At 54.9% G+C, this 26,176-nt stretch overlaps 2 protein-coding genes across 8 annotated transcripts in view; one reads left to right on the top strand and one right to left on the bottom strand.

Annotated features, from left to right (window-relative positions):
- PODN (podocan) overlaps positions 1-22,030 on the top strand; it is a 42,336-nt gene extending 20,306 nt beyond the window's left edge. For 3 of the 5 annotated variants that reach the window (XM_025427650.3, XM_025427651.3, XM_025427647.3), the window contains exon 11: positions 2,071-3,016. The gene's annotated coding sequence lies outside the window, so the exon portion shown is untranslated. Of the gene's footprint in view, positions 1-1,104; positions 1,298-2,070; positions 3,017-21,164 lie in introns of those variants that run through there. The other 2 variants (XM_025427648.3, XM_025427649.3) reach the window with 2 other exon arrangements.
- The window catches only part of SLC1A7 (solute carrier family 1 member 7), a 43,062-nt gene continuing 21,427 nt past the window's right edge, over positions 4,542-26,176 (bottom strand). For all 3 annotated transcript variants that reach the window (XM_025427656.3, XM_025427658.3, XM_025427657.2), the window contains exons 3-11: positions 24,028-24,243; positions 16,406-16,448; positions 14,031-14,253; positions 10,816-10,915; positions 9,907-10,140; positions 7,854-8,048; positions 6,991-7,125; positions 6,268-6,370; positions 4,542-5,656 (exon numbers count right to left, since the gene is read on the bottom strand). In XM_025427656.3, the coding sequence (XP_025283441.2) occupies positions 5,438-5,656; positions 6,268-6,370; positions 6,991-7,125; positions 7,854-8,048; positions 9,907-10,140; positions 10,816-10,915; positions 14,031-14,253; positions 16,406-16,448; positions 24,028-24,243 (1,468 nt within the window). In that variant the 3' untranslated portion in view covers positions 4,542-5,437. The remainder of the gene's footprint in view (positions 5,657-6,267; positions 6,371-6,990; positions 7,126-7,853; positions 8,049-9,906; positions 10,141-10,815; positions 10,916-14,030; positions 14,254-16,405; positions 16,449-24,027; positions 24,244-26,176) is intronic.

Raw genomic sequence — 26,176 nt, 5'->3', positions numbered from 1 at the left:
AAGCCCCCAGAGTGAGCTCTTGGGGTCCCAGGTGGGTGAAAGTGCTGGGGGAGCAGATCTGTGGAGGTGGTAGGAATGTTGGGTTAGATGGAAGGGGGCTGGATATGTGGGGCTGGGGGTAGGGCCAGATATGTAGGATTGGGCTGGAGATGGGGGTCCAGACATCATCAGCCTGGAAATAGTACTAGGCTTCAACAGGCTGGGGGAGGAGGCTTGGGGAGAGCGAGAGGCCATGGCTGCGGCAGGGAAGCCTGCAGAAGGCACTGGAGGGGAGCAGCGAGGGAAGGAGGCAGGAAAGGCAGCCAAAGATAGAGGGGGATCATGCACATATGCCGCACGAGCACTCACGTGCACATGGGGCACCAACACACGTGTACCCACACTCATACACGTGTCTAAATGTGCATACACTCAGAGCACACACTTGCAGGACACATAGTGCATGTGGACACACACGCAGGTGTTTCACGGTACATTCATGGTGCAGAACATGTACATGCTTGCGCACACTTGGAGGATGTGTGTGTGTGTGTGTGTGTGTGTGTGTGTGACTACACATGTGCATCCCCAGGCACATAGGCCCTTGTGGAGAGAGCAGCTGTGTCAGTACTGCTGACAGACAGGTAGAGGTGAGCCCACCAGATTTATCCACGAGGAGGACCCTGCCCCACCCACCCCGTGACCTCATGGGGAGGGCCATCAGGGACAGTGCAGTGGACCCAAGGAGCCGACACAACCCTATCAAGAAGTTTAGCTGTGAAGAGATGAGATGAGAGGGTGGCAGGAGGGAAGGGGGTGAGAAGGTCCCTCCCAGCTCCATCTACCTTGTGCCCTTGTCAGAAACAGAGCTGTTGGAATGCTGGTGTTTGGGGGCGCTGGCCTGGATGGGGGTTAAAGACATGCGAGAGGAGAGGAGCAGGGAGGAGCTAGCCCTGTGGGGACAGTGGCAGGGACTGGCTCTGGCAGGAGGGGCCATGCTCCTTCCATGGTGGCAGGAGGGATGGGGGACCAAGTGGCTGCCGTCACACACAGGCTAGGGGCTTGGTGGCCAGACGTGATGTCACATCAGCCTGATGCCTTCAGCCTTCTGTTTTCTCTGTGCAGCAGGAAGTGCTCAGCAGACCGGGGTGGGTGTGGAGAAGATGGACCATTGGATCCATCCGTGGCGGGGTTTTTGGCCAGGTGTGTGGGACAGAAGGGTAAGGAATGAGGATGTTGAGGGTGTTAGCAAGAGAATGGCTGTAGTCGTTGGGGATGCCAGGGGCCAGTCTGGGAAAGGAAGGAGGTATAGACCAGAGGGTGGGCGGGCAGGGCCTCAGCGGAAGGTCGGTGGAGGGTGGGCGCAGTGTGGGGAGCAGCCAGGAGGAGAGGTGTGGTTGGAAGGGACTGTCAGAATGAGCTGTGCTGGGGGAGTCACAGGCTCAGGCTGTGGCCATGGGAAGGGGCCTCTGGGCCACTGTTTTGGCCTGAATTAGAGCAGGGGCCTGGGGTAGAGAGGAGACGGCAGAATGGTGGTGAGGACCCTGTGGGTGAGTGACAGAGGGTGAGGGGGCTGCCAGAAGACTGCATGGGGTGGTCACCCTAGCTTGGAGAACAGGCCCAGAGGCTGTGCTCAGAAGTCCCTGTCCTCTGCCGCCAGGGCCTGGGGATATGAAGGTGGAGGCGACCTCTCTAGGCTTTGTGCTGGGGCAGAGCCAGGGCTCAGTGATGTCAGTGAGGACACTGTGGTCCTCAGAGGGGGCTGTGGGGTCCTGGGATGGGAGAGAACCTGCCCTCTCTGAGGGACATTGGCCTCGGGTGGGTCTGTTGAGCGGGGGCCTTGGGAGGGACCCTGGGGAGTGGCTAGAGAGACCCAGAGGCCTTCTAGTGGATGCCGGGCCTGGTCTCATCAGCAAGAACACCCCCAGCAGGTGGCCTGCTGGTTCTGGGCTCCCAGGGGCCACTTGCCCTCTGGCCTGTGGTTGCCTGGCTTTCCCACAGTCCCCTCATGTGGGCCCCCTAGCTTTAATCCACCTCCCCAAAGCTGGCAGGTCTTCCCTGGCCTTCCTGACTCTTCCACGTGTTCTGCAGGACAACGGAGCACCAGACCCCTTTCTGCAGCACGTACCTGTGCCCTGTGAGCCCCAGTCGGCCATGTTCACAGACATACCCAGTGCCACCCCCTCCAGCCCCTGTGACCTGCCACCACAACATAGGCCAGACACAGCCTCCCATCCCCACCCTGTTCCCGCAGCACCCACAGCCAGACATGTGCAGGCACCACGACACACCCACACCCTGCCGGCTGCATGGCACCCGCCACACAGCTCTACTCTCCACCCCACGCCCTCCGTTGCCATCATGCCATTGGACTCATGCAGACTCGGGAGGGTCTGACTCTGCCCTGGCACTCACGGGTGCCTACTCCCTTTGCCCTGGACCCACATGTGTACACACGCGTGCACAAAGACACACACACGTGTGCACACACATAGCCAAGTCACATGCAAACAGCCTTCTGTGGCCTCTGCCACCTACATATCTTGCCCCAGCCAGAACTGGCCAGAACAGCTTGCCATCTGCTCATCCGTCTGTCCGTCCGTCCACTGGAGAAGACAGAATTATCTTGGTGCTCTCTGTGGCCGGGTGCCTGCCACCCTCTGGAACCCACAGAAGCTGATTTTTGTTCCTTTTTCTCCCTGTGGGACTGTTGCCCTGGCCCCCAGGGTCACTCCCTGCCAGGTCCTGGCCGGCCACAGGCACGTCTTTGATGGAAGTCCCACTGAGGCCAGAGGGAAAGTCTCCTGGGGCTGCTGAGGCCTTGGGCACCTCAGGAGTGAGGTGGAGGGGCAGGGCCAGGCAGGGAGGAAGGGCCTAGCTGCCCTAATGACATATCTTTTGTTTCCCTTTGGGCCTGTGGGGAGTTCTGGGTGCCTTTGAACTTTGAATTCTTTTTAAGAAAAAAATGATAAAGAACTCAAAGCTGATTTCTCTTGTTACAGAAAAGCTAATATAAAAGCATTACCCCTTTCTGGCAGCCCATGGCTGTGTCTGTGTGTGCTTCCTGCCGGGTGCTGGCTGGGTTGGTGCCCGGCTGAGTGGGGGCAGGGTACAAGCACCTCAGGGCCTGTCCAGACTAGCAGGAGTCGGCACAAAGTTCAGTCGTTGGACCCACGGAGTAATCACAAAGGCAGAGGTCCAGGGCTGTGGGGGTTTAGTCACAAGTAAGGAGACCTGGAGGCCTGTGCAGCCCGTCACTTCGTGGGGGTCAGCAGGCCCCGCCAGGACCACCACACCGGGCAGGTGAGCTCGCTCTGCACTTCAGAGGCTCAGCATCTGAGCAGAACACCTACCGGCTTTGGGCTGCTCTGGCTCACCTGGAGGATCACCTGTGCACGGAGTGAGCGTTATGGATAGGGTGTGTCCCCAGGATGGCAGGGATGGGACAGAGCCTGGAGGCACACCTGAGAGCTAGAGCAGTCTACCTGGGGGGCCCAGGTCTCTGCCTAGTGCTCCCACCACCCCAACAGGGCCAGAGCTGGCACCGGGAAGGGCAGCACCCAGCTCAGGGGCAAAGAAGAACCCCTGACAAGCAGAGCGGCTCCACGGTGGGTGAGACGCCCAGGAAGCAGTGCCCTCCCACTGCTGGAGGTGTGTGTCAGCACTCCTCCTGTCAAGCCTGATAAAGAGCAGATTCCAGGCTCCATTGCTCAAAGGGCCTAGGGATGTGACACAGGGAAGGGATGTTTAAGCCAGTCCACACGGTCACAGGAATGATGGATAGCTTGACCTCTGACCTCTCTTCAGTGATTAGGCCTTAATGAAGGAAGGATGCTCCCATAGTAGGCCCTGGAGTCCCTGGCCCTGCGGTGGAACGGGAGTTGTGGATCCTTCCTGGATTCCCAGGCTACGGCCCTGGGAGGAGGATAGAAAGTCGTTCAGGAGTGAGGGCTGGGAGGGCAGGTGTCCTCCTGATTCTGAGTGACTTTGGGAAGCTCATCCCCTCACCCATCCTCAGTGTCTTCATGGGCTCCTCTGTGCAAGACCCAAGAGCCTCGTCCGAAGGCACGTTCAGAGCAGGCTGTGTGGCCAGGGCTCTTCTGTGTCCCTGCCAGCCTCCTGGAGGCACCCCGGGGCTGTGGAGAATGAGAGGGTCTGGAAATATGTGTGGGCACGTCCCCTCCTTAAAGCAAAGTGTTCACCAATGGGAGCCAGACTATTGAGGAAATTAATCTCTTTTGTGGGGACTGATCTCAAGGAGTCTGTTGATGCTGTGGCTGTGAGGCAGTCCCCTGGGGAAGCCAGTTTGTACCCTGCCTCCTGCCTGTGACAGCTCAGGCAGGCCTGTCGTCATTCACCCTGTCCAGGCAGACCTGTCCATACACCGACAGGCCAGCTACACCTGTCTCTACTCCGGCTACACGGACAAGCCTGTATTTCTGGCCACCTGGGCAGGCCTGACCGAATGCCGTCTGCCCAGTCGGGCCAGTCTGTACTGTAACAGCCTAGATTAGCCTGATAAAGAAATGCTGGCCAGGGTCTGGTTGCTACGCCCACAAGACTTGAAAAACAAAATACTTTTATTGAGTTATCACTGAAGTTGCAAACACAAAAGGAAGTAGAAAATCTAACACCACTTCGTCACTCAGGCTTGTGGACAGTGCTGACCCCAGGGCTCCATGGGTAGCTTGACCCAGCATCCTAGGCAAGCCTGCCAACCCAGTCCTGGCCCAGATGTCTCTAAGGGTTCCTGCAGCTCTTCTGAAGACATCCCCTCTCCACATCGGCTGGGCTTTGTGAGATACAGCTGATGGGATGGGCTGTGGCACGTGGCAGGCATGGGCCTTGACCTTGGGCTGGGCCATCCTCGGGGAGAGCTGTTTGTCTGAGGCCACATGTTATAGGGCAGGGAGGGGGGACTGGCTGGGCAGGGACACAGCTGGGGCAGAACCAGGATGTTGTTATGTCTTCATAAACTGAAGGCAGTGGTGGCTGCAGAGCTCCTGGAAGGGGGCAGGGACCCCTGGCATCTGGCCCTGTAGGCCTCTGTCCTTCGGGAAGGAGTGGCCAAGGCTTGAAGACTTGAGTTAGAGTCCCGGCAAGCATTACTTGCTCTGAGCCCTGGGGCAAGTGTTCTCAGCTCACAGAGCCTCAACTCTGTGATCCAGAAAGTAGGACCGTACAGCCTCTGCCTGCCACCCTCAGAGGCCATCACAGTAGAGCTGTCACAGCCGGAGCTTGGGCTGTGAGCTCATCATTCTCCAGCTGGGGCTTCCACGGGCAGTGTTTCCCTTTCTGAGACTCCGCTGTCTGACAAGTGGGGCTGATTCTGGCCTCTCAAGGGTGGGAAGACAATGTGAGCCTGGCTCCTGTCCAGTGCTTAGGAAAGTAGGTGGTGGAGATCCTGCCCTTGGGCCCTAATGCTGGGGGCCCCCCTGCCCCCTGCGGCTCTGCGGGCTCAGACATTGGTCTCCAGCTCACTAATCTCAATGGTGCAGTGGTCCAGATGTGTGGCAGCTGACTCCTCATCTTGCTCCACTTGGATGGGGATGTGGTGGGGACAGGCCGGGCCCAGGGTCAGCTCCGAGGCCTCAGCCACACTCTTCACACAGCCATTCTGCTGGGTTGCCACGATCTCCTGGAGGCTTACTGGCTTGGTCTCACAGGGCGGCAGTTTCTGGGGAGGGGAGAGAGACCTTGGTAGCAGCAGGAGTGGGTGAGGTTAGACACTAGGGGGGACTGAACGAGCAAACCATGTAGTGGGTTTTCCTCTAGATGCCTTGTGGGACCTTGATAGGTCACCCAGGGCCTCTCTGGGCCCCACGTTCAAACCTGCTTCCTTCTGAGGCTCTTAGTGGAGGAGGGACCACACCCTCCGGTGAGGGAATTGGTGGCTATCCGGCCTGTCCTCCCCACAGAGTGGGATGGCCTGCTGCACAGTTATTGGAGGAGCCCTGAAGACCATGAAGCCCCATGCAGACATACAGATGTTTGTGTTGTGGTAGTCAGGACAGATACCACCTCCACACAGGGTACAGGCACCCTGAGGGCAGGGGTTCATCTTACCCTGTTCACCAGTGCCCCTCCCCGGATCGACAGCCACGGTAAGTGGTCAACAACTAGCCGTTAGGGGCATCAGTCAGCCCCCTACAGGTGAGGAGACCAAGGCCAGAGGCAGGGAGGGATGGGCAGGTACCCAGCAGGTGAGAGGAACTGCTGCCCCCACTCCCACCCCAGCTCCACCCACTCAACAGAGGGTCCAGGCCAGCAAGGGGGCACTGCTCTCACCTCAGTGCCTGTGTCCTGAGCAAAGTCCTTCCGGCAGATGTGGGCCATGATCCCCGCCGCCAGCGCATCACCCAGCACGTTAATCATGGTGCGGAACCGGTCCCTGGTGAGCCACGGTGGGCAGTGGGTAAGGGGCTGGCAGAGGGCAGTGCTCACCCCAGCAGCGCCTGCAGCAAGGCCTTTCTGGTCTTCCTGAGCCTACCACCCCCCACCTTGGCAAGGCCAAAACAGGTTTGATGCACAGCTGGCTTCATGGGCACGTGACTCTGCCCAACCGTAGAAGGGCCTGGGCTTGGTCTAACGCTCTGCTCTCACCCTCTTGAAGTTCTTTATAATTTTTTTTTAATTTTGATATATATTTTTAAAATTTTATTATTTATGATAGTCACAGAGAGAGAGAGAGAGAGAGAGAGAGAGAGAGAGAGGCAGAGACACAGGCAGAGGGAGAAGCAGGCTCCATGCACCGGGAGCCCGATGTGGGACTCGATCCCGAGTCTCCAGGATCGCGCCCTGGGCCAAAGGCAGGCGCTAAACCGCTGCGCCACCCAGGGATCCCCTCTTTATAATTTTTTAACAAAAGTAGGCACATTTTCATTTTTGAACACTGGGCCCCACACATTAGGCAGCCAGGCTGGTGTCCTTGAGGAAGGCAGGGACCCCCGGGCCACCCCCACAGCCTGCTGCCTGAGGGGTAGGGCAGGTGGGGGGACGAACCCCACTCACAGAGCCCAGTCGACAGCGATGATGAGGGTGATGTCGTCAGTGGGAAGTCCCACGGAGGTAAGCACGATAACCATGGTGACAAGCCCAGCCTGGGGGATGCCAGCTGCCCCGATGCTGGCCGCAGTGGCCGTGATGCTGCAAGAGGGGCAGGGAGAGGAAGAGGAGGAGCAGGAGGGGCAGGCCTCGCTTTTGGGGCCCGGGTTCCAAGAAGGAAGCCAGATTGCCGGGGCCTCTGGGGACAGCCCTATGGGGCAGGGGTTGTTGGGAAAGTTCTCATGGTGGTGGAGGGGCAGGCCTCTGCTCAAGGTCCTCTGGCCCCATGGTCTCTGTCCCTGGCCTTAGCAGAACCTCCTGAGAGTTTGTGGAAAAGACTGTGCCTGGAGCCTCTGCCTCCATAGGGTTCCCGGAAGCCGACCAGAGATTCAGGTCGTCCGCCCCTCAGCCCTGCCCAGCTCCTCTCTGGGGCCTGGCTCCTAAGGCCTGACTTCTTCCTCCAGCTGGCATGCAAGGCCTTCCCACGGCCTCTGCCCCTCACTCCAGCGCCCTTCCCTCCGCTCTAGCCACACTGGCCACCCGCCCTCGTCCCTCGTCATCCCCCGCCTCTGCTCTGCGTGTGCCTGTCTGCGGCCCTCGCTCCCCCTCTGCAGGGTGCCGCTGGGGAAGGAGCCCCGAGGCAGACACTACGAGTCCCAGCTGTGCCACTGACTTGCCCTGTGGCCTGGAACAGGCCCTCCTCCCCCCCTTGCCCCCTCAGCACCTCAGAAACCCCCTTAGATCTGGGTCTCGAGAACCCCAAAGGCCCTTCCGGTGCCCTCCTTCCCTCCCAGCCAATCCACTCCGGGTGTGGGGTGTCGGGTGTGTACCTGATGGTGATGATCTGGCCAAAGTCCAGCTCGTAGTTGTTGACCTGGGCGATGAAGATGGCGGCCACGGCCTCGTAGAGAGCTGTGCCGTCCATGTTGATGGTGGCGCCCACGGGCAGCACGAAGCGGGCAATGCGCCGGTCGATGTGGTTGTTTTCCAGTAGGCACTTGAAGGTGATGGGCAGCGTGGCTGAGCTGCGGGCAGAGGGGCCAGGTCTGCCTCCCACCCGCTGCTGGGGCCTCCTGGAACAGGAAGCCGGCCCCGCCCCGACGGCCTAGCCACCACGGGGGGAGCGGGCTGAGGGAGCGTCCAGGTGGTCTCGGGCGCCGTCCGGGGCAGTGTGTCAGCAGAGGCCCATCCAGACCCGCCCAGGCCAAGGCCTGAGACACCCCACCAAGCACACGGTCGGGGAGGGGGCGCCACCACCCACAGAGCGCCTGCTGCGTGCCGGGCGTTGTGCTTTACACGCTTCTCCTTCCCCGAGGGGCAGTGGTTTGAGCCTGTTTGACAGACGGAGAACCCGAAGCCGGAGGGCCGAGGGGCTGACCCAGTCACAGGCTGTGCCCAGCTTCAACGAAGTGCTAACCTCAGGACACTGGGGCCGACTTGCTGGATTTCGATTCCAGCGTCCCACTAGCCGAGGGACCCTGGCAGTCCCGTGGGCCTCGGTCCCTGGCCCCACACAATACCTTGACCGCAGAGGTGGTTCAACGGGGAAGCGCCTCGCGCAGTGTCTGGCGGTGGCGAGCACGCGGCCGCGGGAGCCGCTCCTGGTGCTCTGCTACCAGAGCTCCTGGCGTCAGTGCTGAGACTCTGGCTCAGGTTGCTGTGGCCGCAGGGCCTCCCCCTTCCCACAGGCCAGAGCCTGGGGGCCCAGGTCCACTTTCAGAGCCTCCAATGAGCCCCCGTGTGCTGGGCCCCCAGGCTGTGGTTCCTGCCACGCTGCTGGCTCTGGCGGGGCTGGCCTGCGGCGTGGGGGCCAGCAGCCACTTGGGACTGTCTGTCCTGTCCACGTCCCGGCCCTGCCCTCGTGGAGGTTCCAGGATGAGGCATCTGGGGATTTGCTTCCCTGGGGCTCTGCTCCCCCTCAGTCCTTCCTGAGGTGCTTCGGCTATGAGGGGTGGGGCTGTGGGGCTGTGAGGAAGGAGCTCGGTGGTGGCCTTCATTCCCATTTGACAGATCGGGAAGGTGAGGCCCAAAGAAGAGAAGGCAGTAAGGGCTGGAGGATGAGCCAGGCTTTGGCCTGAGCTCAGGTGACTTCTTCCATGTGGAGCTTGAGCACTTGCTAAGGGGAGAGCCATCCTTTCTTCACAGAGTAAAGATCACTTTCTTCCCCTTGATAGACGGTCAGGTCTGCATGACTCCAACCCCCTGGGCTCCCCTGGGCTCCGCAGTGGGCTGGGGTCCTGGAGACCGGGTGCCGCCTCATCCAGCCCAGACGGCCTTCCTGCCCTTAGTGGGTCATCTCCACTCGTTCCCATGGCAACCCTCTGAGGCTGAGGCCACCATGATCTCCAAACTGTGTATGAGGAAACTGATGCCCAGGGAGGTCTAGTGACTTGCCCATAGTCACACAGCCAGTAGGTGAGGGAACCGTGACTCAAATCCCCACTGGCTAGTAACACTGCCAAAGTTGAGACAGGGCATCCAGCCAGGATGTGCCTGTGGCCTTTATCAGACCAAGTCCCTGACCAATGCTGGGCCTGACTCCAACAGATCACCATGTGGGAGTGAAAGGTGACAGCAATCAATTGCAGATTTATCCTTAGTCAGCTGTCCCGACCCCAGGTATGCAGAAGCCACCCCCTTGTGGACTGAGTGCCCCTTAAGGATGCTGGCAATAGGGAGGGGAGGCTTTAAGATGCAACGAGATCTTTCTGCCATTTAGACCGTTTCAGAAATAGGTCTCATTACTATAGCTACGCCCCGGTTTGTGCAGTGGGCCCTACTGACACCTGCCACGGTTCTACGGCTGTGGACGCATGATGACTGGACAGGTGAACAAAATTCAGCCACCACCATCTCCCCACCCTGTCCATCACCCAGGGCTACCTGGAGGAGGTGGCCAATGCAATGAGCAGGGCCTGGAGGACACCACGGATGAAGACAATGGGGTTCTTTTTGGTAATGAAGAAGTAGAGCAGGGGCAGGATGAAGAGGCCGTGGACCACCAGCCCACACACCACGGTGACTGCATAGAAGCCCAGCTTTTTTCTGACAGCTGTGGGGTCATCCATCTCCAGGATCTTGCCGGCAATGAGGAACACAATGCCAAAGGGGAAGTACCTGGGGGCAGTATGGGGACCAGCAGTCAGCTCAGTGCCAGGCAGGCAAGTGTCCCAGGCACTGCATCGCTGCCTGGCCTCATGCCCCCCGAGCCTTCCTGCGCTCCCAGGGGGACTGTACCAAGGTGCCCAACACATGGCATCGTTAATACCATGACCCTCAACCAGCCCAGCCCTGTGCAACCTCTGGTCCCTGTGCTTGCCTGTCCAGGCCTGGGAGGAACATCCTGCCCTTAGCCAGCCTTCCTATTGCCCCAGCAGGGCCACACACTACATGTGATTCCTAAGATTCCTAAGGCCTGAGCTCCAAACCAAGCGTGGCAGCTGGTTCCCAATCCAGTGTTTGCCTTTTCCAAACGCTGAGCTGATGAGACTCCATGTGATAGGGGACCTGGGCCGGGCAAGCAGAGCTATGCTTAGCTCATAACTTTCCTCCCAGGGGCCTGACCTGGCGGGGAAACAGCCGGCCCAGGGCTGGAACGAGGCTAGGTCAGGGCTGGGGAGGTGAGGGGGCCGGATCCAGGGGAAAATGTGCAGCTCTGGAGGCCCCAGGGCAGGGCTGAGCCTCTGTGCAGCTTTCTGCTCACTCAAGGGGAGCAAAGGGAGCCAGGGCAGGGCTGAAAGGGGGTGCAGGGTGAGGGTAGAGGAGGACACCCCTGGCTCCAGTGACGCTTACCACACAGCCACTGCCACAATCTTCATGACCGACTCGTTGAGGCACTGGCAAAAGCTGACTAGAGGGGTTCCACTGTCACCCATGCGGCCCAGCATGATGCCTGCGGGGCAGGGACACAAGAATGTCATGGATGCCACAAATCAGCACGTGCCAGCACACACTGGTGGCCAAATGGGGACAGAGCCATGTGCACTGGAGACCTTGGGCCTTGGCTGCCTTCCCAGCAGTTTCGATGTGCCTGTGCTTACACCCTCCCCTTGCCTCCTCCTTGGCCTCCACCGCCCCACAAGGGCTGTCATCTCTTCCTCTCCAATCCATGAAAATGCTCCCTGCCGAACACCCCTCACTGGCTTCCCGGGCACTCAGACCATAGCCCAGTTTCCCACTGCTTCAGGTTCCCAGTGACCTGACCCCTGTCTACACCTTCACCTCCCTCTGGCCCGCTTTTCACCTCCTCACTACACTCTAGCATCACTGGCCTTCTTTACCTTCCCAGAAGATATCAAGCTTTTTGCTGCCTCAGGGCCTTCGCCCATGTAGGTACTGGTGCCTGAAACACTGGCTGCCCAGCTGCCCACACGGCCTGGAGACCCATCGCCCCTCCCCTTGGCACACTCCCCGTTTGTTCTTCTCTGTCTCATCTCTTTCTGATCCCTTTATATCACTTATTACAACTTATAACTATTATTTTCCAGTTGTCTGTTGTTCTTTACATTTCCTCCCAGAGGTTAGCTCCGTGAGGGCTACAAAGGTATCTCCTTAGCTGGCATGTTGTAGGTGCTCAACGATAAGCACCTAATCAATGAAAGAAAAAAGGAATGAATAATAAAGGCTTTCCTAGAGCCTCTGTCATTCTCCTATGTGGGGGGTTCATTTGTGTCCATGGTGAGCTGTATGCAAGTGAGCGCCCTTAGGCCACTTCTGAAACAGTGATGAGTGACAGCTGTCCCCACTCTGTGGCTGCCCTTGGAAAGCTTCCTCACAGGGTGCTTCGGGGACTCATCACCTGACTCAGCCAGGGAGAAGAGGGTAGGGATTTGAACCCTGGCTTATGAGGCTCCAGAGAGAGGCTCTTTCCCTGTTCCAGGAAGCCCCAGACCCACACCATCCACAGAATAGCTACCACATGACAGGATGGCACGGGAGCCCTGCTGGTGTGGGTTGGAGAGGCCCACGCTGGAGGTAACATAGCCTAGCCCCATCCACCTGGCCTGTGGAAGCCCCGCTGAGCTCGGATCCCCCAGTCCCCTATCAGTGCCAACCCCTCTCGAGCTAGTCCTGCCTGAAGCAGTCTCCACTTAGTTTCCCAAGAGGCACCTCAGGGTGTGGCTGTAGGCCTCCTGCAATAGTCAAGGCCAATGAGGACTTAGCATCAGCTACGTTCAACACTAGGGAAGAGATGGAAGAGGAGGCTACGTGGAGGGGACCAAAGAAAGCCCCATTTAGAGCAGCTGGGCAAGTGTGCTCGCTCACACTCAGATGCGGGCACCCACTGAGGCACTGAGGCACATGCAGGCACACACTGACTTGGACACACATGTACAGACCTACAGACCTGTTTGGACACATATACAAACATATATGCCCTGACACATGGACAGTTGCACATGTTCAGTAAGCGCTTAGTGAATTGAGTCCAAGGGTCTCTTCCTGTCTCTGCCTGCATGGAGCTTACACCTGCTTCTGTGCAACTTAGACACAGAAACAAATCGATAACTGCAGGAGGGTCAAATGTTTAAGAAGGAACATGGGGCACCTGACTGGTCTGGGCAGTCGGCCGGGAAGACTTTGCTGAGGATGAGATGCTTATGTAGATAGACCTGTCGCCTGGCAAGGATGGGAAAGGTGCAGGGGAGAGGAAGGGTCAAGAGCAGCCAGGCTTTGGGGAAGGACTTTGGGGAGGCACCTTCCAGAAACGAAAAGGTAGTGTGGCTGGGGGAAGAGAACAGGAGCGGAGGAGCTTGCGGGGCAGGCTGGGCCAGATTGTGCAGAGCTCCGCAGGCTGCATACAGTGCTCGGGCCCCTTCCAAGTGCACTGGAGAGCCCCGAGGCCCTGGGCAGGACTTTGCCAGCGGCTGAGGGGGACGCAAAGGACAGGGGATTTTCAGGAGGCTCTTGCAGAAACCAGGTGAGAGATGACGGTGGCCCTGAACTGCGGTGGTGGTGGAGGGCAGAGGGAAATGTGGGCTCTGAGAGAGGTTTCTGGGGTAGACCTGACAGATTTGGATGCAGGCTGGGGCAGAGGCCAAGGCAGAAAACAGCACCTGGATTTCCCAAGTGAGCAACCAGGAGGATGGTGGGAAAACCTTGTGAAGTCAGGGAGGCATAAGAGGCCCTTCCAGGCCCTTGGCCTAGGGTGGAGATGAAGAGGTTGATGACAATTTTAGAATAAAACTCACAGTGACCTCTGGCATGGTCTAGAAAGACAGGGGGACTGATGATCTGGAATGTTCTGGATGGCTTGTCCCCAAGTAGGAAAAGGATTTCTGTGGGTGTGTCGGTGGTGGTGGAGGGGGCACTGCTGGCAGAGGCATCTGAAGTTTCTGTGGGATCTGAAACTTACATAGTTTGGGGCCCTCTTTAAGAAAAAGAATTCTCTCTCTCTCTCTCTCTCTCTTACTTCCTTTTTCTCTTTTTGTAAAAGGGTATAAAAGGGCCTTTGCAAGTTAAGCTTTACCAGCTTCATGGTACTAGCCTATGGTTGGGGGTCTCAGCACCTCGAGAAAAGTAGTAAAGGGGAGAGTGAGGTCAGGGAGGCCAACTGTGGGTGGAGAAATGACACAGACATGCCTGAGGAGAGAATGGCCGGTGAGAAGCCCCTGTGGGAGGTAGAGGGAGAGAGATGGTGCTGACTGATGAGTCTTAGATTTTTCCTGTTCTTTACTGTACCCCCCCCCCCACTCTGCCCCAGTACCCCCAGACCTCAGTGAAATGGAACAGGCTGCTGGGAGAGGGCCAAGGGGCCCCTGGAGGCAAATGAGCATCCAGGGATGGAGAATTCGGAGTGAGCAACATGGGCGCCAGCTGGGGCAGGGCTAGAGACACCCCTTGGCCATGGAGGGGGGACTTGAGCCACTCCCCTGGATAGGAAAGAAACCTGGAACTTGGGAGACTCCAAGGTTACTCATGTTAGTGGACACAGGGTTGTAGAGAAGGATAGATGCAGAGAGGGACTGGCTCCAGGCCCCTGCCGGGGTGGGCAGGGCAGCACGTACCCATGGTGGCAGAGAAGATGACGATGCCCAGCACGTTCATGCCATCGATGGTGTCAGGCTCTGACTTGTAAACAATCTCAGGTGGTGGGGTCAGGTCCAGGGCGAAGTTCTGAACACGAGAGCCATTCTCTTCCTGGACCCCATAGATGAGGATCTGCCGGGGAGCGGCCTCCTCCGACGCCATCTTGGGGGATTTGATGATGGGGGTGGTCTTGGTGCGGTACTAGTGGGTGACACCCAACCAGGACGGAGTCAGGGCCAAATGTTGTTCTTAATATCATCAACAACAACAATAATAACATCCTGGAGGCGTATTTGTATGTGGTCAAGAACTACTTGATTGACAATAGTGTTTACCAAAAAGAAAAAAGAAAATTGAGATTTCTTCATCTATGGACACACTACCCAGCCATGGGCCTCTCCAACCCTTCTTCCCTCTTCTTCCTTCTCTGCATCACTGGGTTCCCCTCTACCCATCTCCTCTTCTACCCAGATGATTTTTCCATTCACCCATCTATCCCTTCCAAGCATCCATTTCCCCAGCCAGCCCTGCCTGCCACTGGTGGAACCTTGGACCTTCTCTTTGAAAAGTTCAACTAGCCCCAAGCCTTCTAGAGGAGAAGAGGACCCAGCTGGGAGGAACTGAGTATTCACACTGTCTCCCTTCCCTCCTCTGCCCCAGGGTGTCCCTGGGTCTTTCCCTCTCATTTCTCCGGCACTAGGAGCCCAAACAAGGGAGTCTTCTATCCTCCCAACACCACGGTGTCAATAAGGTAAGCCTTCCGGGTGTGCAGTGGAGTGGGGTAACCATTCAGGAGATATATGGGACCTCAAGTTTTTGTGCTTCAGTTTCTTCATCTGTAAAATGGGATAACAATAGTATCTAACTCATTAGATTAAAGGAGACAACATACATGAAATGTTTACAACAGCACCTGGTGTGTGGCATGCCTGATGTGGCCATTACCACTGTTACCATGCCACTACCACTGGCATCACTGTTCCAACATTGAACATGCTGGGGTGGATGCCAGAGACACAAAGATGAACCAGACGTGAATCTGCTCTGAGAGCTTTGGGGAGGGAGGGATTTACTTTGCCTCAGGGGGTCAGACGGCTTCACAAAGAAAGGGACATTTGAGTTGGGTCTTGAAGGGTGGGTAGGAGTTCACCAAAAGACAAAGGACATTCCAGGTAGGTATGAAGTAGAGCAACATTCAGTCTTTCTCTCTCTCACCTTCAATAGTTCTCCATCACTACTGGAATAAAATCAGAACTCTCTAGCCTAGTCCTCGGGGCACATCACCATCTGGCTCATTTCATAGATAAAGGCCCAGGTGGTAAGGAAAGATACAGTGATTAGCTCAAAGTTTCACAGCTCCTTATTTTGGATCCTCCTCTCCAACCCTTGACCTCCTCCTTTGCGTCCTCAATCCCAGTCAGGGCCCAGCAAGGGGATCGGGAAGTGCTTGCTGGATTGTCAACCAACCAGTCGACATTTTATGAGGGGAAAAGAATTAGAAGTTATTAGAAGGGCAGACAAAAATAGGCACACAGGGATATTTACCATAATTTCCAAAAAGGAAAAACTGAAAACAACCTAGAGGCCCACTGAAAGGAGGAGATGGTAATAAATTACAGCCCCTCTCTCCCCGTGCAGCATGGGCTCTTACATCACCGCAAATATTGTATTTTTAAAAAACACTTAATAACCAGGGCAAATGCTCATGATATAATGGGAGTGGGGAGAAAAGCAAGATATATACTGTCTATGTACTACTATTCTACTAGTATCTTTTCAAAACATACTTAGGCAAAGAAAAAAGATTAGAAGTGTACCCACTACAACCACTGTTGTGTGGTCCTGGAACAAGAGATGATTTTTATTTTCTGCTTCATATTTTCTAGCATTTTCCTAATATTTTACCCTGAATATTATTGCTATTCTTATTATGGGGAAAAAAGTATTATTTTAAAGGAAAAACAGGCTTAGATGCCAGACAGGCCTGGGTCTTCCTACCAGCGCCGTCATTTACTAGCAGTATGATCTTGGGCAGATCCGTTAGTCCTCCTGAGCCTTGAGTCTAGGTTTCCTCACTGGAGACAGGGGCTGTACACTGAGGGCAGGGTTACCTGAGCCCCCAGTGAGGTGGTGTGTGTGAGCGTGGGTGTTGCCCCTAGAGCAGGGGGGGGTTCCCTCCACTGTCGCTTCTCTTCTTGAGAAGCTAGAACCCTGGGCAGGGGTGTGGCCATGGGAGACTGTAAGGGTCTAGGTCTCCCCAACTCTCCTCCTCTCCAGGAGGCAGGGAGACTTGGTGGGTAAAGTTGACACTTCTCAGCCTGGCCCACCCCCCTGGCCTCAGGACCCCACTCACCTGTTTGAATGTGGCTTCCACCAGGTTGGCAGGGAACATGTTCCTGGGAAGAGAGTCAGTAACTGAAGAATTCCCCAGCCCAGGACAGGAGGGCCTGTGGGGTCATCTGAACACCTCCCCTGGCAGCCAGTCAAGGCCTTCCATGACCTAGCCCACCTCCCTCCATGGCTTTCTCTCTTCTTACCACCAGCCACTCCCCACTCCACCTCCTGACCCCTAGTACTCAACACTCCAACATTAGTTGCATACAGTTCCCTAGAGATACTGCATACTTTTCCAGCACCCAGGCCTTTGTCCACACTGTTCCTTCTGCCTAGAAGGTCCTTCCTGCTTCTCTGACTCCTACTCCAGTCAGTTGGAGGCCACACTTTCTCTGGTTGATGGTCGACTCTGTGACCGTCCCCTTGGGAGTCACCTATGTTCCAGTGTGCTGCAGTGTGGCATGGGCTCACGGGTCTGCCTCCCCACAGACTGGCTTCCTTGAAAACTCAGTTGGTCCTATCTTATCTGGATGCCCAACACATGACCTGGCACGTAAATGAGATCATAATTCTTATTAACATTATTTTCATAAAGCTAAGGGAGGAGGGGTCTTATCCCACCAGATAAGAACATAAACTATAAAGATACAATTTAAAATGCAATATTGAAAAATAAATAAATAAAATAAAATAAAATGCAATATTGACACAGCTGTCAACAGAAAAATCAAGAGAACAGAACCCGTAGCCCAAAAACAGAACCTAGTACATCTAAGTACTTCATTTAAAAAAAAAATGTATTTACTTGTTTTAGTAATCTCTGTGCCCAACGTGGGGCCCAAACCCATGACCTGAGATCAAGAGTCCCACGCTTTTCCAACTGAGCCAGCCAGGCACCCCTAAGTATTTCATTTTTGATTAAAGCTGTGTCACAGATCAGTGAGCAAAGGAAGAATTCATTATAGAGTACTATAATGAAGCCAAACCAACTATTTTTTTAAAAAAATTCTTATTTATACTTTGCATCAAAATAAATTCCATTAAAGAAATAAGTAATGTAAAAAATGAAACCATAAAAAGTTAGAAGAAAATATAGGTTAATATTTTTCAAATCTTAGAATATGGAAGGATCCTCTAAGAAAAAAATGAGCAATAAACAAATCAATAGATTTTACTATGTAGAAATTAAGAATTTCTTAAGTGCAGCATAGTATCCTGGGTTGGATTTGGGGGTAGAAAAAAAGACAGTAGTGGAAAAACCAGTGAAATCCAAACTAGGTCTGTAATTTAGTTAACAGTGTCGTACTAATTTAATTTCTTAGTTTTGACATCTGTGTCATTGTTACGTATGCTGCTAACATCAGGGGAAGCTAGGAGAAAGGTATGCGGGAACTCTCTCTACGATGTTTGCAACTTTTCTGTAAACTTAAAATTATGCCAAAATAAGAAGTTAAATAAATTGAGAAGTTCTTTAGACAGTTCCAAATACAAATAAAATCATAAAGCAAATGACAAACAAGGGGAACTATGTGACAAAGTGTTGTCGTCCTAAATCTATAAAGAGCTTTTACAAGTCATCTTTGTCTCCTTCACTGTCTCTTCTCTCCAAAACATCAGCTTCCTGGAAGGCAGAGATCTCTGTTTTGTTCACTACTGTGTTTCCAACAACTGGAAGAGTGCCTGACACATAACAGGAACTCAGTGTATATATTTGCTCCATAAGTAATTGGACCACAAAAACATTAGAACCAAAATAGAAAAATGATTGAAAAGTCATGGACAGGCAATTCACCTAGCAAAGGAAGGAACGTAAGTAGTGGAAAAAAGCTTTTTAAAAGATGTTCATCTTCATCAATAAATTAGACATTTTCACCTACCAAATTGGTAAAGAATTTTTAGATGACAATGCTCAATGCTGAGGACGTTTGGTGACAAGCTCCACCCTTTCCCCTGCCCCTCTCCCACCTCCTGGCAGCAACTTTTCTGTAAGGCAATTTGCAATTCTTATTGAGGAGCTAAAATCATTAAAACCATTGCAACTTTGTCTTTAGGATCCACTTCTAGGAATCTTTTCTAATTTAGAGACACTGACAAATATTTTGTTCATGTGCTTGTATTTTCTTAAACAGGCCACATGGACCAGCCTTCACTCACTCTTGTTCTTGGCAAACCTCTTTTAAGACTCAGCTCGTACATACCTGGAATTCTATACAAGAGTGTGGGTGTGTGTTATTTCTTAACCTTATACCCCAGCAGCCACTGTTGGAAAGTGTAAACTATAATTTTTTTTCCACTGTTGCTAACATATAGGTTCAGTCTAAGCAAATGGCAGGAGGAAGAGTGCTTAGAATGAGCCACCAAGGCAGAAAACTGGGAAAGAGTGGTCATGGCTCTTCCCATTCATTTCAGCTTTATCACAAGAAAGAGAAGAAGCTGTCAGGGATCAGGGACTGGGATCTCATAAGCTCAAATGAGGCGTTTCCCCCTCTAGTTATAAGCAGATTCCTGCCACCCGAATAGAAGCTGCCTGCAAGAGCGTTTGACATCAAGCAGACCCGAAACACCAAAGCCAGGGTTAGCGCTGGGGGCTCGCCAGGCACATGCTGCCAGGACGCACCAGTCCATCAGACCCCAGGAAATCATGACCAGAGAGGATGATGCCAGAGGTTCATAGTTTGAAAATCTCTCCTGGGCACAACCCCAGAGGTGTGAGGGATTTACAAGGTGATTTTCTGATGAAACTTGGAGGGAAGTCTGCTTTAGCCAGAGCAGAAACTAGGAACATTCAAGTTGTAGGAGATCAGATGGAGCTTACACCTAGGAGGTACATCTCTTTACGATCTCCTTGAAAATTAGAATGATTTAAAACATGGGCTGTGGCAGGGACAGCTAGTTGCCTTCCAGGTTTCTATCTCTCCTCCTTCTTTACCAACAGGAGCCCCAGCCTGTTACGGGCTCTGCCATCAAACCCTGTTTCCCAGCCTCTTTGGCCAAAGGGTTGGCCCAGGAGATGAATGGGACTTATTGGGTGGTGCTTCTGGAAAACTCTTGAAAAGGTGCCCACTCAGTCAGGACCCTTTGGTCCTTTCCTCCAACTGCCTTCTTTCTGCCTGGAACATGGGTGCAATAGCTAGAGCTTCAGCAACCTTCTTGGACCATGGGACATACTGATAATAAAAGCCAAGTGCTAAGCATGGTAGGGGGGCCGTGGGAGTCTGCTGCCCATGAGCTGCCCACGCTGGACTGCTGATTTCGAGAAAGTGAAAGCCTTTACCGTAGTTCAGCTTCTGCTGCTCCGGGTTTCTCTTAACTAGCGGCCAACGGCAACTCCTGACTCATACATGTGCTCATATTAATAATCAACTAACTTATCCTGCAGACTTTAATGAAGAATTATACTTTTGACTATTAAACAGAAAAATGTACAACATTTTCTTTTGACTCTGAATGCCCACGGGAAGTCCTCCTGTTTGCCCCATGAAGCCTGTACTCCCGGTGGCCTAAATGTGGATGGAATGTGCTTGGGAGACGATAATAGCCATGCCCATGAAGCACACACACCCTCTGGCCTGGGCCTTCCTGCACGTCACTTGGGGCAGGGCCATGGTGCCACTCCTCTCCATACCCGTCCTGAGTCCCCTCTGTGACGTTCCATACTTGCTCCTTATCCCATGTTCCCAACCCCTAGGTGGGGGTTGTTCCTTCCCAAGCATGGCTCCTGAGAGCTGCATCCCACCCCTGAGAGGGTAACTGAAAGCTATAAATAGGGCCAACTCATTACCTCATCTCTCTGGTGTTTTAATAAGATTTGAAAAAAAAGAAGGGGCCCAGCTCGAATTAGCCCTGGAAATGAATTCATGTCTCCATGAGTTGTCTGGGGGCATGGCCTGTTGTGTTCCTCCAGAATCATCTTTGAGAGATGATTCTGGAAGAGCCTATCTTCCTGGACCTGAGGTATGCCTACCGCCTCATTCCTCTCTTCGGTTGGCCCCTATGTCTTTCTGACCTTTCATGTGTCACACCTGCCCGCATTTCCAAGTTCCCTGCTCAGGCCATCCCTGTCCTCACTCAGTTATCACACATGCTAGCCACCTGCTCTGGGCCACAGAGAGGGTGAGGTGCCCCTGGAACCCGCCATCCTCGTGTTTTCATTTTCTGCACAGCCTCTCAGAACGTCAGAGCATCTAGGAAATTCTGTCCAATGCATTCTTCTCATCTGTCTGTCCTAAGACAGAGGACAATTTGGGGTAGGACTTACATTTGCCCCCTCTCGGCACGTCTTCACCCAGAGCAGATGCCTTATAAAAATGGGGCAGGGCAGCCTGGGTGTCTCAGTGGTTTAGAGCCTGCCTTTGGCTCAGGGTGTGATCCTGGAGATCCAGGATCAAGTTCCACATTGGGCTCCCTGCGTGGAGCCTGCTTCTCCCTCTGCCTGTGTCTCTGCCCCTCTCTCTCTCTCTGTCTGTCTCATGAATAAATAAATAAAATCTTTTAAAAGGGGGGCAGGTAGTGAATGGAGGAGTGACTGCACCCCAAATGGGGCATCCTCCTGCCTCCAGTCACATCCTGACCACTCTGCCCTGCTCCAATTCATCCTTCCCAAACTCACCAGCTTCCTATTTCTAAAGCATAGCAGCCAATCCCCTCAGCCTGGGTGCAAGATCTTCAAGGTTGGGTTCTGCACTGTCCTCCCAACCTCATCTCCTAGAACCCACCTCTAGGAGCTTCTGCTCATGCCCTGCAGCTTCCTCACTGGTTTGTCGGCCTTTGTGTTTCAGAACCACAGAGCTAGAAGGGATCTTGAAAACCACTGGGGAAACTGAGGCCTGGAAGGGCCACACTGTGCCTTATTGGCAGAACTGTAACAAGACCTCACATCCTCAAGGTTCTCATTCCCTGTCCCAGGAAGCATGTGACCTCTCTCGGCAGCCGCACTCTCTGACTAAGGAACGGTGACAGTGATGTTCAACCACTCACTCAGCTTTGCAAAACAACTTGCCTTGGGGTTGAGAGCAACTGGGGAAAAGCCTGAAACCAGAAGGATCAACTTTCACCACGTGAAAAGCAACCAAGAGCAGGAGCCACTCCTGGAACATTTGACTCTGACACGTGTGTGAGATCCAGAGCCCTCAGCCCCTCAGCAGGGGAGGCCTTGGTGGGGAGGGCGGGGACTCCCTGGGCACCAGCTCCTTCCACCACGAGGAAAGACTGTTTTGAATCATAGAATCCAAGAAAGGATGAATCATAACCACCAAATCTTAGAAATAATGGATTTTAAAAATGAAGCTTCTCGAAATTCCTCTTCCCTTGGACTCTAGGATGTCTGCTGTCCCAGTTCTCCTCCTGGCCCTCTGCTTGCTGCTGCTCTGTCAGATCCAAGCAAACCTCCAACGTGGCTGTGGGACAAGGCTCACCCCAGGCACCTTCCCCCGTGCAAGTGTGTCTCCTCTCACGGCTCAGATCCCAACCGCATCGGTGGCCCCGTATCCCAGGTCTGCATACAGCAAACACTGAGCACCTCCTCTGAGCTGTTCTAGGCTCCAGGATGCAGCAGGGAACAGATTTTTAAAGATCTGGCCCTCGTGGAACATATGTTATTCCAGTTGCAGAGTCACAAAAGAAATAAAAAAAAAACAGGATAATATCAGGTAATAATAAAGGCTATGAAGAGAGAGTAACAGAGGTTGGGAGGTCCCTCTGAAGAGGTGACACAGAGCAGAGGTGGAACGAGGGGCGGAGCCATGCATACCTGTGGGAAGGTCCATCCAGCCAGAGGCAGTGATGAGGACAAGGCACTAGGACAGGATCTTAAGCACATTTGGGGAGCAGCAGGAGGCCAGCGTGGCTGGAGGGTGAGAGGGAGAGTTGGAGGTCACAGGCCAGCGCGTGTGTGGTGGAGGCGTCAAGAGGGAAGGGCCTGTAGGCCATAGTGAGTGCCGCAGAGTGTGCTGACATGTGGTGAGTCATGAGCGGGATCCCTGTGGCGACTGTGCTGAGAACAGGCCGTAGGGAAGTGGAGAGAAAGCAGAGTGATGGGGTTGGACAACTCTAGTGAGAGGTGATAGTGGTCTGGAAGATGGTGAGAGTGGCACAGGGGGACAGAAGGGACAGGTTTGGGATATTATCTTGAATTTGCCAACAAATTGGATGCTGGATAAGAGAATGAGTGATGGTGGCCCGTGATGGGCAGCCTCCCAACCTCTGTCTCTAACTCAGATTCTCCCAGACTCAGATCCACCAGCCAGCCACCAGTGGATACCTTCCTCAGGTTGCCCATACCTGCTCTGGCATTGTTCTGTGACTCAGTGACCACGTTGTGATCCAGTGGGGCGTCCTGGCCATTGGGATCGGTACCCCCACCTCCCCCAGCCCCTCCTCCCTTCTGCCCCTGCCCGTCCCCTGCTGGGTTTGTCTTCTGAGCAGCCTTCGTCTGCCCTCTTCCTGTGCCCTGGCCACGATCCGGGTCCCATCCCTGCCATTCTCCCCTCCTACCCATGCCCCCCATCACTCTGCAGCCAGAGTGAGCCTTTTGAATGGGATCATCCACTTCTGTGTTCCGAGCCCATTTTCTGTGCCCTTTAGGATAAAACCAAGTTTTCAGCCTGGGTCACATTGTCTTTCATGATATGACCCCCTCACTTCCCCAGCAGTGGCTGTCCACTCTCCCCTCCCCAGCAGGGAGATTGAGCGGGTGAGGATTTCTCCCCCTACCTTCCCTCTCAGCTCAGGACCTTGGCATATCTTTGCCTTCATGAAGAATGGGCTCCTGGCTCCCCAGCCCTGCCACTCACCACCCCCTTTACCTGGGGCAGCTCGGCCTCCCCTGAGCCTGCTCTCTGCACTCACCACAGCCCCGCTTCCCACATCGGGGCTCCCACCCCCGTGTTGTTGTGTCTGTCCATGCACCTTTCCCTCCTCTGGGACTAGGGCCAAGCTCGAGTGCGTGGCACAGGGTGGGCCTTGGCAAGAGAATGAGTGATGGAGAAGAGGGGCATGGCCCGTACAGAGTCTTGGGAAAAGGGGTTCGGACTTGAATGCATTGCTGGGTCTACAGCCCTTTCCTGGGAGCAGGGCTCAGATCCCCAAAACAGATGGTTACAGCGTCCATGAGGCTTAGGCAGGGGCACCACAGGGCAAAAATCACAGCCCTTGGAGTCAGGCCCAGGTGGAGCCCTGGCTCCATGACCTGCCCGCTGGATGGCCCTGGAAAAGTCAGCTCTTTGAGCCTCGCTCCCTTGTCTGCACGAAGAGGACCAAGAAGAGGATCAATCAGGAAAAGACAGACGGTTAGAGGCGGGCAGGTGACCGCTGGCCTCCCCCAGTAGCAGCTGGGTAGTCAGCAAAAGCCCGCTAATGCCGACTCGGTGCCAGGCCGCGCGCTGGGGCTTGGCTCCCAGGTGAGCTCGCCCGTGCCCTGCCCTCCAGGTGCTCCGGTCTGACGGAGGCAGACAGCGCGGTGTGAACCCGGCGGGCGGCACAGGGGCGAGGGCACAGGGCGGCCTCTCTAGGTGCCACAAGTCAGCAGGAGCGGACCCTGGGCACCCCCTCCCCGTGCCCTAGGCTGCCTCTGGTAGGCACGCGGGGCCGGTGGCCCCAGCCCAGGCATGGCGTCCCCAACCAGGTGTCAGTGGCAGGAGTTACCGGATGAGGTCCAGCAGGGCGTCGGCTGAGCTCATTATGGCCTTCCCGCTCTGCTCCATCGTCTCCTTCTGGGCCGCCCCGCCCGGGTGGATGATGGAGACCATGATGATGCCCACGATGACGGCCACGAAGGTGGTCCACAGGTAGTACGCCACGGTGAGGATGCCCAGGCGGCTGGAGGTCTTGGCGTCCAGGGAGGCGAGGCCGGACATCAGGCTGGGAGAGCAATGTGGGTCAGGGTCGTCAGGGTCTGGGGGCGGGGGGCACTCGGGTGGACCCACTCACACCCCTCCCGACTCTGCCCTGCACCCTCACAGTGCCCATGCAGGCATGTAGTCCCCCGCCCCCAGCAATCCCATCCTCTGGCCCCTCTAGCCTGGTTTCCTGCTCTGTCCTCTGGCCCACGCCCCAGCCCCCAGTCGTGCCTTTCACACCTCCAGGCCTTTGCCAGGGCCATTTCCGTGTCTGGTGTCTAATTACCAGGTTCCTCCACTTGGACTGCCTGCTACTCACTAGGTAAGAGCAAGCTCAGTGTCACCTCTCTGGTGAAGTCTCCTTGGGCCACCTGCCTCTCCCCCGGGTTAGGAGCTCATTTTGGGGCTTCCACAGCCCCTGGCCTCTGTCACTGTCTACCAGTCTCTCTCATCAGACTGAGGACACGAGACAAGAGGGGCAGGTGTGACTTCTCTGTGCATCCCCAGTGCACGTGCAGCAGGAGCTCTCGGCGCCGCCACACAGTAGGTGGTTACTGCAGACTTACTGAGTGAATTACTGAATGTGAATGAGTCAGAGCCCTGGGCTGGCCCTAGTCCCGGCTCTGCCCACTGCTTGTGGGACACCTTTGGGCCCATCTCTGAAATGGGGCTGTGGTTTCTCTGAGAGGTGCCACTCTGTGGCCACCTGGGCCCAGACTCTCCTTTGTCCTCTTCATTGTGGGAGGTTGTGTTGAGGGGGATTGTGGGTCTCTCTGCCCTTGGCTCCTCCCCACCCCTGCCAGCCTTGCCTACTGGGTGAGTGTCAGCCCCAGAGCTACTCTTGTTATGGCTGTTGGTTGGGTGGGTGGAGAGATTAGTGATGCAGAGGCTTGTGCTTTGCTTTGCTGCCAAAAGGATTTTTCCCCAAAGCCCTTTCATTCTTTCAGATAAAGGAAGTATTTGTCTGGTTTTAATCATGTAAACAAAAGTAAATAATCCTTCCCCATCCTGCTCCTCTTATCATTAGACTGCACGCAGGCAGCATCCAGCCTCAAGCTGAGCATGGCAAGCTTCTCCCCACCTAGGCTGTAGCTGCTGCCTTGAGTACCCTGCTCTTCCCTGGGTTGTTAAGACATAATTGGAGGGTCCCCTCCTCCAAGAAACCTTCTCTGACCACTGGCTGGGGCAAAGGCTCCTTCTCTAGGCTTCCACGCTGTTCTCTGTCCTAGCCCCCACCTCACCGAGTTCCTATTTACTGAAAGTGCCTCTGGGACTGGGCCTGGGTCTGAATTCAGTGCTGGGTCCACAGAGCCAGGCACAGAGCCCAGCCAGCATGCAGTCTGGTAGCAGTTTGCTGATGAAGGAGTGAACGAATGAATGAATGTTTACAATCTCCGTTCATCCCTTGTCTGCCAGTGTGCCATATGTTAGTGATGGGCTTGGGGGTGGGTCTCAGACATAAATCCTGAAGGGCTCATAATGGGATTGTGTCAGCAAGGGGAAATGGGGGCTGCCCTGCATTTATCATCCATGAGAGAGATTATCCCTGGAGTGAGGCCAGCACATCAGCCCAGGGCCAAACAGCTCTCTGACACAACAGAACCCCCCACAGCCGAATCCCACTGCTTCAGCTCATGGGGAAGCCGGGCCCAGAGAGGAGGACCTGCCCGAGGTCACACAGAGCACTGGTGGCCAGCTGGACCAGAATTCAGGCCCTGATGCCAGGCCTATCCTCTTCCCTTTATGTATTTGTTTAAAGCTTTAGTGCGGGCCCACTCTGTGCCATGCCCTGTGTCCAGAGGAGGAAATCCAAATCACTCTCCAACCTCATGTTGCTCCTGGTGTGTGGCAGGAGGGCAAGAAGGAGACAGAGTCAGATGCTCAGGTCTACATGGACTCAAGTAGCCCCGCAACAAGGTGGTCATATGAGTACCATAAGCGAGAGGGTAGGATGC

The sequence above is a fragment of the Canis lupus genome, chromosome 5 (assembly GCF_003254725.2).
Source record: "Canis lupus dingo isolate Sandy chromosome 5, ASM325472v2, whole genome shotgun sequence".
In the NCBI taxonomy this organism is placed as follows: Eukaryota; Metazoa; Chordata; class Mammalia; order Carnivora; family Canidae; genus Canis; species Canis lupus.
The sequence above is the reverse complement of the archived record's forward strand: the minus strand, read 5'-3'. Positions and strand labels throughout refer to the sequence as shown.